At 39.4% G+C, this 18,432-nt stretch overlaps 1 protein-coding gene and 1 non-coding gene across 4 annotated transcripts in view; one reads left to right on the top strand and one right to left on the bottom strand.

The window, feature by feature from the left end:
- The first annotated feature begins 317 nt into the window (after positions 1 to 317).
- On the top strand, positions 318 to 531 carry LOC112425063 (small nucleolar RNA U3). The gene has a single exon (XR_003016063.2). It is a non-coding gene; the product is annotated as a small nucleolar RNA U3 (small nucleolar RNA).
- Positions 532 to 5,011: 4,480 nt separating this feature from the next.
- Positions 5,012 to 18,432, bottom strand: part of LOC105472772 (MAP3K7 C-terminal like) — a 44,966-nt gene continuing 31,545 nt past the window's right edge. For all 3 annotated transcript variants that reach the window (XM_011726307.2, XM_011726310.2, XM_011726309.2), the window contains one exon: positions 5,012 to 6,180. In XM_011726307.2, the coding sequence (XP_011724609.1) occupies positions 6,000 to 6,180 (181 nt within the window). In that variant the 3' untranslated portion in view covers positions 5,012 to 5,999. The remainder of the gene's footprint in view (positions 6,181 to 18,432) is intronic.

The following is an 18,432-nucleotide window of genomic DNA, read 5'->3' as shown; positions in this document are numbered from 1 at the left end:
GTGACAGAGCAAGACCCTGTCTCAATAGATAGATAAATAAATAAATAAAACAGAGAGGTGAAAAATACGGTTTTAAGAGTTCTGTTTAAGAGTATTCTGTTCCCATATGGAGTTTGTCAGCTCTAAAGCGGTAAAAAACAAGATGGATTGTAGACATTTTCATAAAAAGCAGGATTATTTGGTGTCACCCAATTAAATATGTTAATGGTCACAGCGGAGGCCGACTCAATCTGCCTTTTATTCTGCCAAGCTATTTGATACTGCTGAGGGCTTACCTATTTCCTGAGGAGAAAAATAGTCATTAAAATGACCTTACAAAGACAATGCTTGCAGGGATCATTTCTATAGCCCACTGCTAGAGAAGTTTCCCTGAACATGTGGAACACCAGAAACCACAGGCGGCGGTGCAGCGCTCTCTCCGGAGGCTGACACTGGCTCTGGGAGCTGCTTCACTGCAACTCCATTTGCCATTGAGAACCATTTCGCTCTTCCTCTGGGAAAGTAAGAGAGAGAGGATGCAGTCTGAGGGGGTTCCCTTCTTGTAATACAAAATAATAACAACCATTGAGGACATCGCAAGTAAAATGTGTGTAACAACCCCATCTAAACAACCCTATCATCTTTCTACTATCGGTCTACCTAAATGTGTATAGTATGAATAACCCTAGATAGCACTCTAATCAACTTAAGTTAGGTAACTTAGAAAACCCTTTTTTTTTTTTTTTTTCCTTTTGAGACTGAGTCTTACTCTGGCGTGCTCAGGCTGAAGTGCAGTGGCGTGATCTCGACTCACTGCAACCTCCACCTCCTGGGTTCAAGTGATTCTCCCATCTCAGTCTCCCAAGTAGCTGGGATTACAGGCACACCACCATGCCCGGCTACATTTTTTTTTTTTTTTTTTTAGTAGAGATGAGGTTTCACCATATTGGCCAGGCCGGTCTCAAACTCCTGACCTCAGGTGATCCATGCACCTTGGCCTCATGAAGTGCTGGGATTACAGGTGTGAGCCACTGCGCCCAGCCAGAAAACTCTTAAAACATGCTATCCTAGCAAAAAATATGTTACCCCTGTAATATGCTTAAAATTCTCCAATGGCTTTTCTTTGCTTTTAGGCCAACATTCTTAATGCGATCTTCAAGTTCTTGCCCTATTCTACAACTGTACCTTATACTATATTCTCCCTACCACTTCATGCTCAGCCATCCTGGCCTTCCTTCAGGTCTTTGAGCATGCCCCAGGGCCTTTGCACGTGTTTTCACTCTGTCTATGTTGTCTTCCTCCACCTGCCTTCTTTGCCTCTTTAGTTCTTACTCATCCATTAGATCTTAGCTCAGTAGACACTACATTAAGAAGCCATCCCTGACTCCCTCATCTCAGTAAGATTCCGTGTTTGTTTGTTTGTTTGTTTGAGATGAAGTTTCACTGTTTTTGCCCAGGCTGGAGTGCAATGGCGTGATCTCGGCTCACTGCAACCTCTGCCTCCCGAGTTCAACCGATTATCCTGCCTCAGCCTCCCAGGTAGCTGGGATTACAGGCCCACCACCACGCCCGGCTAATTTTTGTATATTTAGTAAAGACAGGGTTTCACCATGTTGGCCAGGCTGGTCTTGAACTCCTGACCTCAGGTGATCCACCTGCCTCAGCCTCCCAAAGTGCTGGGATTACAGACGTGAGCCATCGCGCCTAGCAAGATTCTGTTTTTAAGGTGCATTCATCAACTACATTTTGTCACTTATCTCACTTATGTGGTTGTCTTCATTATCTCTGGCTGCAAAACAAATCACCCCAAACTTAGCAGCTTAAAACCAGTATTATTGCCTCAAATTTCCTGAGAATTGGCAACCAGGGGCAGTTTAGCTGGGTGGTTCTGACTCAGAGACTTTCATGAGGCTGCACTCAAGATGTCAGCCAGACTGCACGTTTGAAGTCTTGCCTGGCACTGGCAGATCTGCTTCCAAGTTCACTTATGTGGCTGTTGGCCGAAGGTGTCAGTTCCTTACCCTGTGGCCTTCTCCGTGGCAGAGGGCTCACCCCAGGGCAAGTGATCCAAGAGAGAGCAGATGGGAAGGAAGCTCCAATGTCTTTTATGACCTGGACTTAGAAGTCACATGTTGTCACTGCTGCTTGATTCTATTTGTCGAAAACATGTCTTTAAGTCCAACTGACATTAAAGGGGAGAGAAATGAGGTTCTACCTCTTATGGGAACTTTTTGGTATGTTTTAAAACGACCCCATTTGGGTATTTAGATAAATAGCTACCTCGCTTACTAGACTAAGGGTTCCTTGAGAAACCAATAGAACCCTTGTTTCTAGTGTTCACTTTTGTGTCCCTGGTATCTTCCAGGATGCCTGGCAGAGTGTGGACATTCAATAAATATTGACTATATGAATTAATGAATGAATGAAACTTTGCACTTGAATCCCAGCTCTGAGAACTTTCTACAAATTATACAACATTAGTTTCTGGTTTTGGAGAAAAGGAATAATCACAGCTGTCTCTCGGGTGGTTAAAACAATACAGCCTATACAAAGCACCTAGTATAGTCTGGCACAGAAGGGGGTCATTCTTTCTCTTCCTCTTCCTTGCCTCAATCACACATGCAATCCATCTGAAGCCCTGCGGAGCCTACTTTCCCTTATGTCTTTCCCATCCCTCTTAGTCTGTTACTGCCTTTCAATTGCTGCTGCTCTTAGACTTGCCTTGCACATGCTTTTCTATTAGCCTTCTATCAGTTTCCTGTGCCTCTATTCTCTGTCTGGTGCAATCCATCCCTAAATGTGCTAGGACCACATCATCTTTGTCATTTTTACATCTTCTATTGCTGTTGCTCTGCCCCGCACTAGCTAAGTGTACAATAAATTTTTGTTGAATAGAATTTCAGTTCCACATCTCTTTTATTTAGTTCCTTACTTGCACTAAGTTAATCATACACTCAAACCCAGGTACCAGGATGAGATAGAGATACATGCCCTGCCCATACCAAAGGTTATAAATTTTCTAGCTACGTGTAACCACATTCTTCTCATGTCTACACAAAATAAATGGCCCATAAATGGCAAATTCTTCAGTAGAGCGATTACAGAATATAATGTGAGTTACATTTTCTCTTAATTCTATCTCTAAAGCAAGCACTTTCATCCTAATACTATACTACTACTAACACCATAATACTTCTGTGCTCGTTTTTATGCTCTATAATATTGTCATTATTGCTAATAGCAAGAATATCGCAAATATAATTGAAGATAGAAAATTCTTAAATGGTCCGCATTATATAGATAATATGCAGTGGTAAATAAGATTAGTGGAAATTTGTCAAATTAATGAAAAAAAAAAGACAGATAACATAAGAAATTCCATCTTCTGACATAAGATTTCTCTGACATGCTACAAAAGTAGATGATATTTTCATGTTCTAATGAATAAAAATCTGCTTAAAATATATACACCTAGGGAAATGCTTGCTTTCGAGTCACAAACATATATGTTTGGGAGACAGTAAAAAGTCAAGCTAACACCAGCAAAGATAAGAAAACTATCAGTGACTCCTTAATGTAATAATAATTGTGCTCAAATATTTTTACTTTGTTAAACCATTTTCATTCTGGTAAAGCAAAGAGATTTTGGAGCCATATTTCCCAGCTTCCCATTTTCTAGAAGGGACTGTGACTGCTTGAATTCTGTAAATATATGCAATTGTCTTCGGATGAGCAGTGTCCAAAAACTAATCTTATGTTAAGGATGAGTAATTTACCTTTCTTCCTCCCATTCTGCTAACTTTGTATTTGTATTAACTTAGTGAACAAATCCTCCCTTATACTGGTGTTTATTAGCGTTATACTAAAAAGAAGAGGCAGGTTACCAAAACAGAAGGTTCTTCCAGAATACTAGAGACTTCCACCTTTGGTCAAATGTTAAAGCAGTGTAAGGGTGAATCAGCTCACATAACCTGAAAACTTTGAGGTCTATCAAAAAGCTTCATTTCACAAATGAGGAAATTGAAGATCAACATGCATAAGGGCCTCCCAGCTCTGCACCACGTGGCAAAAAACCTGTGGCCCTGCACCGTGCCTCCCTTCACATTTGACCAAACTGTCCCGAGACTTGTCTATCCCACAGCACATCAATCTCAGCACTATTGTCACATTGTGGCGTACAACTCTTTGTTGCAGGTGCTGTTCTGGGCAGGATGGTTAGCAGTATCCTGAACTCGGTCCTCTAGATACCGGTAGCACCCCCTCATGCTAGCTGTGGCAACAAAAACTTTTTTCCAGACACTGTCAAAGGTCCCCTGGGGGCAAAATCACCCCGTCTGAAAACCATTGGTTTATCTGAGGTCGTCCTGTTTTAATGAATTATTCCTTTTTTCTGTTTTTTGGGCAAGTATCGCAAGATACAAATGCATCACATTGAGTATTGAAGCTCTGAGTTATTTATATGAGAAATCACAGTCTTTCTAAGAAATGGGACTTTAGGCCAGGTACGGTGGTTCACACCTGGAGTCCCAGCACTTTGGGAGGCGGAGGTGGGCAGATCATCCAAGATAAGGAGTTCGAGACCAGCCTGGCCAACCTGGTGAAACCCCATCTCTACCACAAATACAAAAATTAGCCAGGCGTGGTGGCAGGCACCCGTAATCCCAGCTACTTGGGAGGCTGAGGCAGGAGAATCGCTTGAACCTGGGAGGCAGAGGTTGCAGTGAGCTGAGATCTTGCCACTGCACTCCAGCCTGGGCGACAGAGCGAGACTCCATGAAAGAAAGAAAGAAAAGAATGAAAAGAAAGAACGAAGGAAGGAAGGAAGGAAAGAAGGAAGGAAGGAAGGAAGGAAGGAAGGAAGGAAGGAAGGGAGGGAGGGAGGGAGGGAGGGAGGGAAGGAAGGAAGAAATGGAACTTCGCTTCTTTTTTTTGGTATATGCAAATACAGCTAAGAACCAGTTTCGGACCAGGGCTAGGTCATCCCAACGTCTAGCACAAAGGAGGTGAAGAAAAGAGCAAACTAGAAACTGTTAGTTTTGATCCATGTTTAATGAAAAAGAAGTTACATGAATAGAAATGGACATAAAACAAAGAATTCAATTTGAGAAAATGTGGTGATAGGTAGAACAAGGAGAAATCGTTTTCATTCTGAATTTACTCGCATATTCCTATTAGCTGTTACTGATCTAAAACATCTCCTTAAATCCAAAACAATAGTTACAAGTTCACTGATGTTTTCAAGGGCACTCACCCAAATAATGTCCAAACAATCTTTTTCCATGTCCCCCCTCCCCCCAGAACACACACAGGCAAAGGCAGAGATGTTTACTGTAAGGTCACATGGCGTGAAGCAAATGCAACCTTATCTGTCTATTATTACAACAGCTAGTTAGCATTGGCAAATGTGCTTTGGTTACAAACACAGTTTCTGCTAATAATTTCATGAAGAAGCTTTTAGGATATGTGACCATTTATTCTCAGTACAATCAATCATTGAAGAATAAAAATCAGAGTACAAAAGCTTATACTCTGGTGAATATAAATACATGCAGAGAAGTTTCTGAGAGTTTAAATTTGAGCATATTTGAAATATTAAAGGCATGAAATTTTAAAAATACACATGTGAAACTACAGTGAACATGTTACGGGTTTGTTGCGTGGCTTAACTCTGCTCAGCCCATGATTCTTAGCTGGGTCAGTCAATATTCTATTTTTATCGTTTTCTACCCTGTTGTACGGCATGATCATATCTTCCTAAAAAAGAAAAATATATATATCTTTGGAAAAGAATTCTGATCTCCAAAAACATGTACTAGTAATAGTTTCACATTAATGATCTCATTTAAAATATCCCTTCTCTCAAGCTAGAAGCTGGCAAGCAGTAAATTCATCATAGACAGTTGCCATGTGGGTAACACAGAGAAGCAATAGATCTGACTCGTTATTCGTTTAAAATAAAAATCTTTTGGCCAGCACAGGGCAGTCATCAATCTCGTATGCTCACACTGAAAAACTGAAAGTTAGGATGAGCCCTGCCTCTTCTGATACTGTATTCGAAGTTTCTCCAGTTGTTCCACACATTGAGACTGGGCCAACCTCAACGTCCGATTCTCCTCCGTCAGAGCCTCGAATTCCCGAACCAGCTCAGCAGCATCCACCTTCTCCTTTTCTGCCTGATCCAACTTGGCAATGAGCTCCTTCCTGAAGATTCAGGGTACAGGGCAGGAAGAAGCACAGAATTCAACGCAAACAAATTAAATTACTCAGTAATAGCATGACGGAAGTAGAATGATTCATTCTGTTCTTCTGAATTGTTTCCCATCCTTACTTGCCTCCAATGACTTTTATTTGTCCAGCTTTGCAAGTTTTATGTCCCATTTATTCTAGTATCTCTACTAGACACTTCCAAAATACTAACTATACACCAAAAGTCCTATAGGTTAATAGTCAAAAACATGATCATTTTAAGAATACAAAAAATTGTGAAAATAATAATTTAGAAAAAAATCTGTGTATAATTTTTCATAATTTAAGATGCTGCCTGTTGTCTCGTAGGGAAGACAACTATAGTTTTCTCTCGGCTGAGTCTTTGTCCCCCAAATTCATTGTTATCTTCCTTTGTTTCCTATATCGGAGTTGAACAAATCTCCAACAGACTTCTTTGAACTACAGAATCCCAACTCTGTCCTTGTAGATATTACCTCCTATGTCTTTCCCTAATCCTTACACACATGTTGCAGCCCAAATTAACAAAACGATGTGTCCACATTTGATGCTGGCCTGACTCTAGAATTGAGGAAGCAGGCTGAAGGTACTGTAGGAAAACTGTAATGACAACACTTTAAAGAAACTCAGTTCTTAGTTAATATTTGTAAATAATTCATTGAGGTAAATACACACAATAAGAACTAAAGGCTGGGCACAGCGGTTCACATCTGTAATCTCAGCACTTTGAGAGACCTAGGCAAACGGATCGCTTGAGTCCCGGAGTTTGAGACCATCCTTGGCAACATAGCGAGACACCGTCTCTACAAAAAATTAGGAAATCAGCTGGGTATGATGGCTGACAACCGTAGTTCCAGCTACTCGGGAGGCTGTGGCAGGAGGATCACTTGAGCCTGGGAGGTTGAGGCTGCAGTGAGCTGTAATTGTGCCACTATACTCCAGCCTGGGCAAAAGAGTGAGATCCTGTCTCAAAAAAGTAAATAAATAAGTAAAGTAATGAGTTAAAGATCTTCAGTCCGTGTGTAGATTTAATAAACATGACAACTCAAAGGATACCAGGTCTGTCTCCCGTATGGAGGTCAGGTAATCCTAACCTAGACAAAATCTAACTGAATTCTCCTTTGCCTCATATTTCTTCCTCCTCTGTAGGGCAAAAAACAGTTGGTAAATGTCCTTCAGATACAGAGTTTTCTAGATGGGTTTTCCAAAGGGAAGGTTTTGCACTGCTGGTGTTAACGTTAGATGACTGTAGGTTGTACTGAAAGCTTTATTAGATTTTTGAATTAAATTAAATAAATGTGTATTTTTAAATACAAACCAACACATCTAACCCATGACTTCAAAGATCTTATGCCCTAAAAGGAGGCTAACTAGAAGAAGATCTACGTAAAGATGACTCACAAAAACAGTTGGAGTCAATAATAATGTAGATGTGGAAGTATCTGGAAGTTACTTCATGATCATTCACAGAAGTTGTACCCAAATGACCAAAGCTTGGGACACACTGCCACCAGTCTCAGTCCCAAGCCTTCTCCTCCTAGGCTCCCCCTACCCTGCAAAGCTCCTGAGGTTTTATGGTTGTGTTCCTAGGCAACGGTTTTGAACCCTTGTTTTAAAGTAGTAATAACATTGCCTTAGCATAAAATACATGCAAATACTATCTTCCTTACATTCTTTCATCACTACAGTTGGCCACATTTCTAAAAGCCTCTCCTCTTCCTTCTTCCACTGATCAGATACTGATCTGACACAACATAATATGAAAAGAAGAAAGGAAAGTACATACATTCCCGAAAAGCAATAATATTCAAGTTTATATTGGAAATAAGCCTGTGGCCACTGGGAACAAGGGGCAGTGGGGGTTGCTCATCAAAACACAGCCTGTAATGTTTCAATAATCCAGAGCTAGAAAACAGCCTGACCATCTCATTCAATTGGGTTTCCAAACATGTTTTATTATAGAATACTATTAGTTAAAAAAAAAATTGAACACAAACCCAGACTACTTCTACATATGTCTGCATATTCATTCATAAATTATATACCTGCCAATATATTACATACATTATAAAGCATACCCAAATGTAGATATATAACAGGATAAGACTGGATGCTAAACCTAGGGGGTGAAAGTCTTATGAGGAACAAAATATTTACATAACCTCAGCGTATCCCACAAATTACTTAATTGAAAAGTGAAATCAGTGACAAAAAATGGAAGGCCACTTTCATCAAATGACCAAAGTTGACACTGCTAGTCATGAGATAATGGATATCACACGCACTGTGAAACACACATCATTTCTGTGGTATTCCTGCCAAAAATGTACAATCTATATCTAATCATACAGACAAAATTAAATTCAGGGAAATTCTACAAAATTGCTAACCTGTATCTTAAAAAATGTTAAGAACTCCTCCGTATTTAAAGAAACCAAAAAGAAATGACAACATAGGCAATGTGCTATTCTAAACTGAAAAAAAAAATAGTTTTGAAGAACATTATTGAGAAACTGATGTAATTTGAATATGAACTGTGAATTACATAATAATACTGTATCAGTGCTAAATTTCTTGATTTTAATTATTATACCATGGTTAAAAGAGAGAATGTTATTGTTTCAGAATATACTTACTGAAGTGTTTAGGGCAATGTGGAACATGATGGTGTGTGTATGTACGCATATGTATATACACACATATATGCATACACATACATATATGTATTTGCACACATGTATACATACACATATGTATATATGTATGCGTGTGTATATGAGAAACAGAGAGAGAGAAAGAAAACCCAGTACTGTCGTGAGGAAGAATAAGGCACAACTGGGGAAAGTTTTAGTAACTGTTGAATCCAGTAAAGCATATATGGGAATGTGTTTTTTTGTTTTGTTTTGTTTCGTTTTTGTTTTGGTTTTTTTGAGATGGAGTCTCGCTCTGTCACCCAGGCCGGAGTGCAGTGGTGTGATCTCGGCTCACTGCAACCTCTGCCTCCTGGGATCAAGCCATTCTCCTGCCTCAGCCTCCCAAGTAGCTGGGACTGCAGGTGTGTGCCATCACGCTTGGCTCATTTTTGTATTTTTAGTATAGACGGGGTTTTACCATGTTGGCTGGGCTGGTCCTGACCTCAGGTGATCTGCCTGCCTCAGCCTCCCAAAGTACTGGGTTTATAGGCGTGAGCCACTGTGCCCAGCCAGGAGTTCTTTATACTACTTTTGCAATTTTTCTCTAGGTTTGAAACTATCAAAATGCAGTTATCCTGAAAAAAAGACAAGGAGTAAATAAGGATAAAAGTTCTAGTATTTTCTTCCTGCGCCCAGTGGCCTGCCTTGGATACCCACTTTGGTGTCCACTGAGCAAAACCAGACATTAGAAAGTGTCCAATCAGGGAAAACTGGAAGATAATGTACATCACTGATACGCATATAAACAAAGTTCCTTTGGGCTCTTACTGATTTTTGAATCTTCCACACTCTTTAGAATAGAATAGGCTCGCAATAAATACTTACTAAATAAATAATTGAAGAAAAATGTAGCTCAGAGATAAATACAGTAATTTATGTTTTAAAAATGAGGAAATAGAAACTGAAAGTGTTCCATTTAATGGAAAAAGTCACACAGCTAATAAGAAAGAGTCAGAAATCCAGCTTATCTTCTGATCAAATGTTTAGTTTTGTGTCCCTAAGCATAGCTTAGGTAGTAAATGTCAATAATTAAATATTGATTAGTAAAATTCCTCATGTAATTATTTTTAAAACATTAATGAGTAAAACCAATTTTAAGAAAAAAAAAAAAAAAGGCCAGGCTCAGAGGCTCACACCTGTAATCCCAGCACTTTAAGAGGCCGAGGCGGGTGGATCACTTGAGGTCAGGAGCTCGAGACCAGCCTGGCCAACATGGTGAAACCCCGTGTCTACTGAAAATACAAAAATTAGCCAGGCATGGTGATGTGTGCCTGTAATCCCAGCTACGCAGGAGGCTGAGGCAGGAGAATCGCTGGAACCTGGGAGGTGGAGATGCAGTAAGCCGGGATCGCATCGCTGCACTCCTGCCTGGGCAACAGAGTGAGTCTTCATCTCAAAAAAAAGAAAAAAAAAAAAAGAGAGAGAGAGACATGCTTTAAATCCCCTATCCATCAAACAGATCATCTATTCTGGTTCTATTTTTCCCTTCAAATTGCTTGTGTCGTATAAACGATTTAGGTGGAGATAGAGTTTTGCTTTCAAATCACGGTCTGGGAGGTGGTGGTAATGGGGATAACAATGGCTATTTCCCTGGCTCCATATCTAACCTCATGTAAAACTCCTGAAGCTACCTGTCATTAATTTTGACTGACAGAGGTAATAAATCACAAAATCATAGATTTTTACAATTTGAAAGAATAGTCTAAATTGTCTGGTCTGATCTTCTTGCATTGGAGAAAGTCAATAATAATTTCTTCTTTACTGGAACTCAGAAGACTCAGTGGATATGTTTCTAAATTAGTTTCATGTATTTGATAAGCAATTATACAGACATCCAATGAAAACTGTCACAACGTCTGTTGCTTCCTGTCCAGGACCTATTTATATAGATATATTTATGCTCATCCATTAGCAATTCATAATTAAACCCTGGCACATCAAGCTACAAAAACAATCTTATAAATAGATGATCTGAAGAACAAATCAATATTTATTATAGGCTAGAATGTGGTTCTGCCTTTGATTTATTGGTTCTATTTGTATCATTTCCTTGAATGTAATGTAATATGGGGGTAGAAGACAATAGTTAGAGAGACCGTATTTCTGCAGCCACGAATCTGTAACATAGCTTTCCACATGATGCCATTCAATAGCCTAAAAGGTCATAACTTTGGAGTTCACCATAGCTCATCTGTTGTCCCCATCCTAAGCCACATGCCTGGAAAGGTTTTTAGTTGCTAAAACAAACAGGGGAAGAGAAAGTCCAAGTGAATTGGTTAAGAAAACGTTCAAACTTTGTGGAAATTAATTCCAAAAATAAGGAGATTCTTTATGTTGCAGGAGTCTGAGATGTGGATTCATCACTGGAAGAAATATTTCTCTGTGCTAAGGAGACCACTACTAGGGATCTTGGCACTGTCAAAGTTAACTAAGGACTTTTATTTGGGAAAGGCAAAATTCTAGACAGTTTGGCCCCAGTGAGCTAAAGAATTTGGGGCAATAATATAATAAAATATCTTTATCATAGGGAGAATTTTATTTTTAAATAGGGATTTAGACTGTACTGTTGGTGGATCTTGAGAGATTTATGGCCAAGTAAAAGCATTCATACACAGGAGAGAAGGAGTCAATGCCTTAAGATGACAGAAAGGATGCCAAAGTCGACCTTCATTTTATCCAGGTGGAGGAATAATAAATGATATTGAACTGAGATTTCCAAAGCTCAGTCTAGACTATGTTGTTGAAGCCATACAAATCTTTAATGCATGAACAAATGTACTAATATCTATTGGGAAGCAAAGGGCAATACGGCACCCTTGCAGGAGGAAGTCAGACTTGCTCCAAAGCAGGATTTCTCATCCTTGGTACAACTGACATTGTGGGCCAGGCGATTCTTTGTTGTCGGGCACCGTGTATACATTGGCATTGTAGGAAGTCTAGCAGTAATCTTGGCCTCTACTCACTAGATGTCAATAGCAAACCCACCCTCACCCCCAGTCATTCCAGCCAAAAATGTCTCTAAGTATTGCAATGTAGGGTGGGGCAGGTGTGGAGAATTTCCCGGTGAAAAACCACCGCTCTAAAGGAAATGGAGATTCCCACTATCAATCACCCTAAAAAGAATTAATCCTGGGACAGGAAGAAAGTGGACAGCAAAAGGTTTCCTCACTCTGCTTCCCCAGACATTGGATTGGAGCCTCTTGCCTCAGCAAGGGAAACCTACTTAACGGAGCTCTCACTGAGAAGAGTAAATATGCTGTCCCTTCTAACCCACCTAATGCCTGAGGTTGCAATTTTTTGAATTGGGAAAATCAGACCTTGGCAATGACCTTGAGCAGTAGGATATAAATAACTCTCCCACATTGAGTGTTCCAAAAATGGAACACTAGGCATAAGTTTAATATAGTTTTGGGCAGACAATTAGGTGTAGAAATACTTGGGAATGAAATACCCATTAAATGACTGGGCTGCACGTAATTATGTGGTGTAAAACACCCAAATCATTATGATTGGGGCATTAACAGAAAGCGTAATCTCACAGCCTGATGGCATCTGGGATATTGAAATTTCACAAAAAACTAAATACTAAAATGAAAGAATACCTTTGGCTACATCTCTGTCTCCATACACAAAGTAAAGAACCGAGGCAGTCCTTTGCTCTTCTACACATTTGCTCAGCAAGTATTTATTGAAAGTCTGTTACAAGCCAGCCACCGACCTCTATTCTTGCTAGCCAAGTCAGTCTTGGGAAGCGCATCTCCACAGCTGGAAAATGAACTCAAATCTCATATCTTACCCAGAAGGCATCTGACTCGTATCAGACATCGTAGGAAAGAGAAGATAGAACTTTTCTCCACTTTACTATATATCCTGCAAACACTCGTGGAGAAATATCTCCATTTACCTTATATTTATGATAACAAAAATGTAATTTCTGGAGGCTGCGTAAATATTTAAGAAAAATATCTTAGGTATATAAAAGTGAGGTTTGGTTTTCAGTGTCACCTTCCTGTGGAATCCTTTTTCAAAGAAAGTCATACCCTGAAGGGATGCAAATAAAACAGATAAAATTGGTCCTTCTCTGGTTGATCTGGGTACAGTCCCCTGCCTGACACGCTCTCCCTCCTGAATCCATGAGAGACTCCTCAGAACACACTCTAAAAGCTTCTGCCTTTGGGAATATCCTTAAGAAATAAATGCTTCTGGTTAAACATTTTAAAAAACGTTAAAACCTCCTGTTATTAGAAATCTCAGATAAATATCATGACTAAAAACAAACCAAAATTCCACGAATTTTAGTTTATGCCTTTGCAAATTACACATGCACCCTTTTGCCCCATCTTGATATGCTCCCCTAGATGAAATGTTACTCCCCTAATCATCATTTTATACTTTTTAAAAAGACATGAGAATATAAGTCACACATTGATTTTGATGGCCTCATATGAAAACCCCTTTCTAATATTTTGCCTGAACACACTAAAATTACGTAACATTTTTCACCTCAGAAACAAAAAGACAACCAAATTAAAAAACAGGCAAAAGATCTTTAGAGTTATTTCTCCAAGAAGCCATAGAAACGGCCAATGAAGCACAGGAGAACCCGTGCAACATCATTAGCCATCAGATAACTGTAAATCAAAACCACAATGGCACATTGTTTCACACCCACTAGAGATGGCTAGAATCTAAAAGGCACAGGAAGTGTTGGCAAAGATGTGGAAAAATTGGAACCTTGATACACTGCTGGCAAGAATATAAAATGTCAACCCCTTTGAAAACAGTCTGGCAGTTTCTCAAAAGGTTACACATTGAGTTATCATATAAGCCAACAATTCTACTGCTAGGAACCTACTCAAGAGAATTGAAAACATATGTCTACCTCAAAAATTGCACACAAATGTTCATAGCAGCATTATTCACAATAGCTAAGAAGTACAAACCAACCCATTAAATGTCCATTAGCCTATAAAAGAATAAAATATTGTATATTCATACAATGGAATATTATTCAGCAATAAAAGAATAAAGTACTGATGCATGATACAATGGGGGTGAACCTTAAAAACATTATGCTAAGTGAAAAAAGCCAATCACAAAAGATTGTATATTATATGATTCCATTTGTATGAAATGTCCAGAATAAGCAAATCCATAGAGACAGAAAGTAGATTATTGTTTGCCAAAGTCCAGAAATCAAGGGTCAATGGGGAGTAACTGCCAAAGGGTGCCAGATTTATTTCTGCAGTGAAGGAAATGTTGTAAAGTTGGTGATGGTTGCACAACTCTGTGAATATACTGAAAACCACCGAATTGTAATAGCCAGGATATAGGATCAACCTAAGTGTCCAAGTGTCCCTCAGTAGAAGAATAGATTTTTTAACGTGATATATCTATACAATGAAATACTATTCAGCCATTTTAAAAAATGAAATCTTGTCATTTGCAACAACATGGATGAACCTGGAGGACATTATGTTAAATGAAATAAGCCAGGCACAGAAGGACAAAGACCACACGATCTCACTTCTATGTGGAATCTAAAAAAGTTGATCTGATCTCATTGATGTAGAGAGTAGAATACTGATTACCAGAGGCTGGGGAGGGTGGTAGGGAGAGGGGCATGGCATGGGGTTATTCAATGGGTACACAGTTACAGTTAAACAGGAAGAATAACGTCTGGTGTTCTCCTGTACAGTAGGGTGACTGTAGTTAACAATGATGTACACTTCAAAACAGCTAAAAGAGAGGATTCTGAATGTTCTCATCACAAAGAAATGACAAATATTCGAGGTGATGAATATGCTAATCACACTGGTTTGATCATTACACAATGTATGAAAACATTACGCTCGACCCCATAACTAAGTACAATTACTACATGTCAATTAAAAACAAAATAAAACTGGCCAGGCGCATGGCTCACGCCTCTAATCCCAGCACTTTAGGAGGCCGATCACTTGAGGCCAGGAGTCTGAGAGCAGCCTGGCCAACATGGCGAAACCCTGACTCTACTAAAAATATAAAAATTAGCCCAGAGTTGGGACACACACCTGTAATCCCAGCTATTCGGGGGGCTGAGGTGGGAGGATTGCTTGAACCTGGGAGGCAGAGGTTGCAGTGAGCCAAGATGGCACCGTTGCACTCCAGCCTGGGTGACTGAGCAAGAGACTGTCTCAGAAAAATAAAATAAAATAAAATAGTTTATAAAAAATACATAACATGAGGATGCAAAGACATAAGGATGATACAATTGACTTTGGGGACTCGGGAAAGGGTGGGAGAGGCGTGGGGAATAAAAGACTACACATTGGGTGACAGGTGCACCAAAATCTCAGAAATCATCACTAAAGAACTTACTCATGTAACCCATCACCACCTGTGCCCCAGAAACATATTGAAATAAAAACATCAAAATGAATAAATAAAACATTCTTCAATCTGACTTTTCTGAGAGTGTCTCTTTTCCTGACATTTAAGTTAATCTTCTAAACACCAAAGTACCCAATACAATATTTCATACCAAAAAAAATAAATAAGTGGTTTCTCTACTGGACAAGATAAAATGCTTTATCTGGAACAAAGCAAACTTTACAGTTGATTGCAGTTTAATAATATACTTTAAAAATTTTCTGTCAAACAATTTGGTAATAGATCTCATTTTTAAATTTTTTTTTCTAAATTTGGTGATAGATTTCAAAAGCCATAAAATGTCTATATCTCACTTCAATGAGTTTCATATTACATACACAAAAAGCTATGTATGTTGTAGAAATATGCTTATAATATTTACGGGAAAAAATCATTTTATACATTCCATGTTAGTATATATGCAATTATATTAAAATGTCTCTTCACGTGAAAAAGGCCTCGAAATAATTAGATTAAAATGATGGAGTTCTTTAAAGATATCAGAATTTTTGGTAATTTTTCAAAGCTTTCAAGAAAGTCTTTCCCATCTTTTTTTACACTGAGAAGAAAAAAAATCAATAAAAATATAACAAACCTCTCGTACATCATTGGTCATAAGCCAGAAGTGATTCTTTAAATTGGATTCAGCCAATGCTGAGTTTATAATCCTAGAAAATGTTTGACTCTCTTTCTGCATCCAACACATATGATTTAAAATAACAGTTTCAGCAACTCTTCTCATCATGCCTCTTCAAATTCTCTCAAACTTGATCCAGGGAGACCTCCTCTGGAGATGAGAGAGAAGTTCAGTTTGGAGTTCAAACCTTAAGCAGTGTCTGAATGACTCCAATAAAGAAAAACTCTCTCTTAAAATACCTTAGTTAGCGTCTCTTTGCATCTAGCTTATGCCAGCCAAGGTAGAGGCAACACAATCAGCTACACTTTATGAAATGATGGGAAAGAAATTCTCAACAGAATCATCAAAACACGGAGAGCTAACTACTTGGGTCAAATTCATTTGGCCCAATATATCTTGCTTGAAAATAAAGACTGTTCAGGAAAAGATCTGTTTGAAAATGAATTTCCACTTCAGTAAAGTCTTAACAAAAATAACGATCATTAATAATCCTTGGAAAACCAAGCTCTTGTATTTATAAATATAAGATATTACCATATTTCCCAATTTAACAATTTATCCTAGCTGTTCTTTTGTTTTTGTTTTTGTTTTTGTTTTTGAGATGGATTCTCACACTGTCGCCTGGGCTGGAGTGCAATGGTGTGATCTAGGCTCACTGCAACCTCCACCTCCCGGGTTCGAGCAATTTTCCTCCTAGCAGTCCTTCATTGCTGATATTGACTCTGTAATACCAGCACTTTGGGTGGCTGAGGTGGAAGGATTGCTGTAGGTCAGGAGTTTGAGACCAGCCTGGGCAACACAGCAAGACGCCATCTCTTTACAAAAATTTTTTTAATTAACAGGGCATGCTTGCATGCGCCTGTGGTCCCAGCTATTCAGGAGGCTGAGGTAGGAGAGTTGCTGGAGCTCAGGAGGTTGAGGCTGCAGTGAGCTATGATTGCAGCACTGCACTCCAGCCTGGGTGACAGGGCAAGCCTTTGTCTCAAAAAAAAAAAAAAATGGAAGAAAGGGCCCTGGTAGGTTAGGCCAAGAGCTTGGTGTGAACAGGGGCTCAGTGACTGGAGGACCCACCTCCTGCCCCGGGAGAAGTGAGGAGGCCAATGTAGCTGAAGTTGAGATATGAGATTGGAAGTTCTACAGAGGTTCCAAGGCATCCCCAGGTAGGTCTTGAAATCTAGCCCAGAACTGGCTGTCATTTTCTAGCAACAAGAAACCCTAGGCAGGGAAACTAGTTACAATATTGCATCAACCGAGATCTCAAGTAATAAGTCCCAAGCCCAAATGGTAGAAGTGAGAATGAAGAAAAAGGAATCAGAAACTTTATGAAAAAGAAAAAACATATATAACGAAAGAATTTGGCCTTGGCCCTATATCTAGCCAATTATTTTGGGAGAAACTTCAAGTACTTTGGGGAAGGGAACAAGATGAGTTCTACAGAAACACGCACGGGCATATAAGTAATTAACGAGGGGGTCTGGCCCACTTGTGTGTGGTCTGGAAGTTTGTATAAAATACCTCCACTAGCCTGCTAGCCATGTTATTTCTAGAAGCTGACTTTTCATTTTTTTATTTTTTGTTTTTATTTTTTTGAGACAGAGTCTCACTCTGTCACCCAGGCTGGAATGCAGTGGCATGATCTTGGCTCACTGCAACCTCCGCCTACTGGCTTGAAGCAATTCTCGTGACTCAGCTTCCTGAGTGGCTGGGATTACAGGCGTGTGCTACCTACTACTCTCAACTAATTTTTTTGTATTTTTAATAGAGACGGGGTTTTGCCATGTTGACCAGGCTGGTCTTGAACTCCTGACCGCAGCTGATCCACCTGCCTTGCCTCCCAAAGTGCTGGGATTATAGGTGTGAGCCTCTGTTCCTGGCCCCTTTTTTCATTTTAATATTGTTGTAGTGGTACCCAGAGTTATCACTGCTTTCAATGCAAACAGCAAGGATATGTTTCAAACATTAGATAGGAGTTGCTCTCGTGTCATTATCCTACCATATCTTTTTTTTTTTTTTTTTGAGATGGAGTTTTGCTCTTATTGCCCAGGCTGGAGTGCAATGGCGCAATCTCACCTCACTGTAACCTCCACCTCCTGGGTTCAAGTGATTCTCCTGCCTCAGCCTCCCAAGTAGCTGGGATTACATGCATCTGCCACCACACCGGGCTAATTTTTGTATTTTTAATAGAGACAGGGTTTTGCCATGTTGGCCAGGCTGGTCTTGAACTCCTGACGTCAGGTGATCTACTTGCCTCAGCCTCCCAAAGTGCTGGGATTACAGGTGTGAGTCACCGTGTCTGGTCCCTACCATATTTTTTTTAATGCAACATAAAAAAACTTACAGAGCATGTAATTTAGGGGATGAGTATTGCATTTCCAAAAAAAGAAAAAAAGCTACACATAAATTTAATTTAAATAACAAAGTCCTCCAGTACCTTCAGTCTGAAGAGTTTACAAATAGAGACATAATTACTGGAGATTTTTCTATCAT

Source organism: Macaca nemestrina, chromosome 4, assembly GCF_043159975.1.
Source record: "Macaca nemestrina isolate mMacNem1 chromosome 4, mMacNem.hap1, whole genome shotgun sequence".
Taxonomy (NCBI): domain Eukaryota; kingdom Metazoa; phylum Chordata; class Mammalia; order Primates; family Cercopithecidae; genus Macaca; species Macaca nemestrina.
This window is presented reverse-complemented; position numbering and strand designations above follow the sequence as displayed.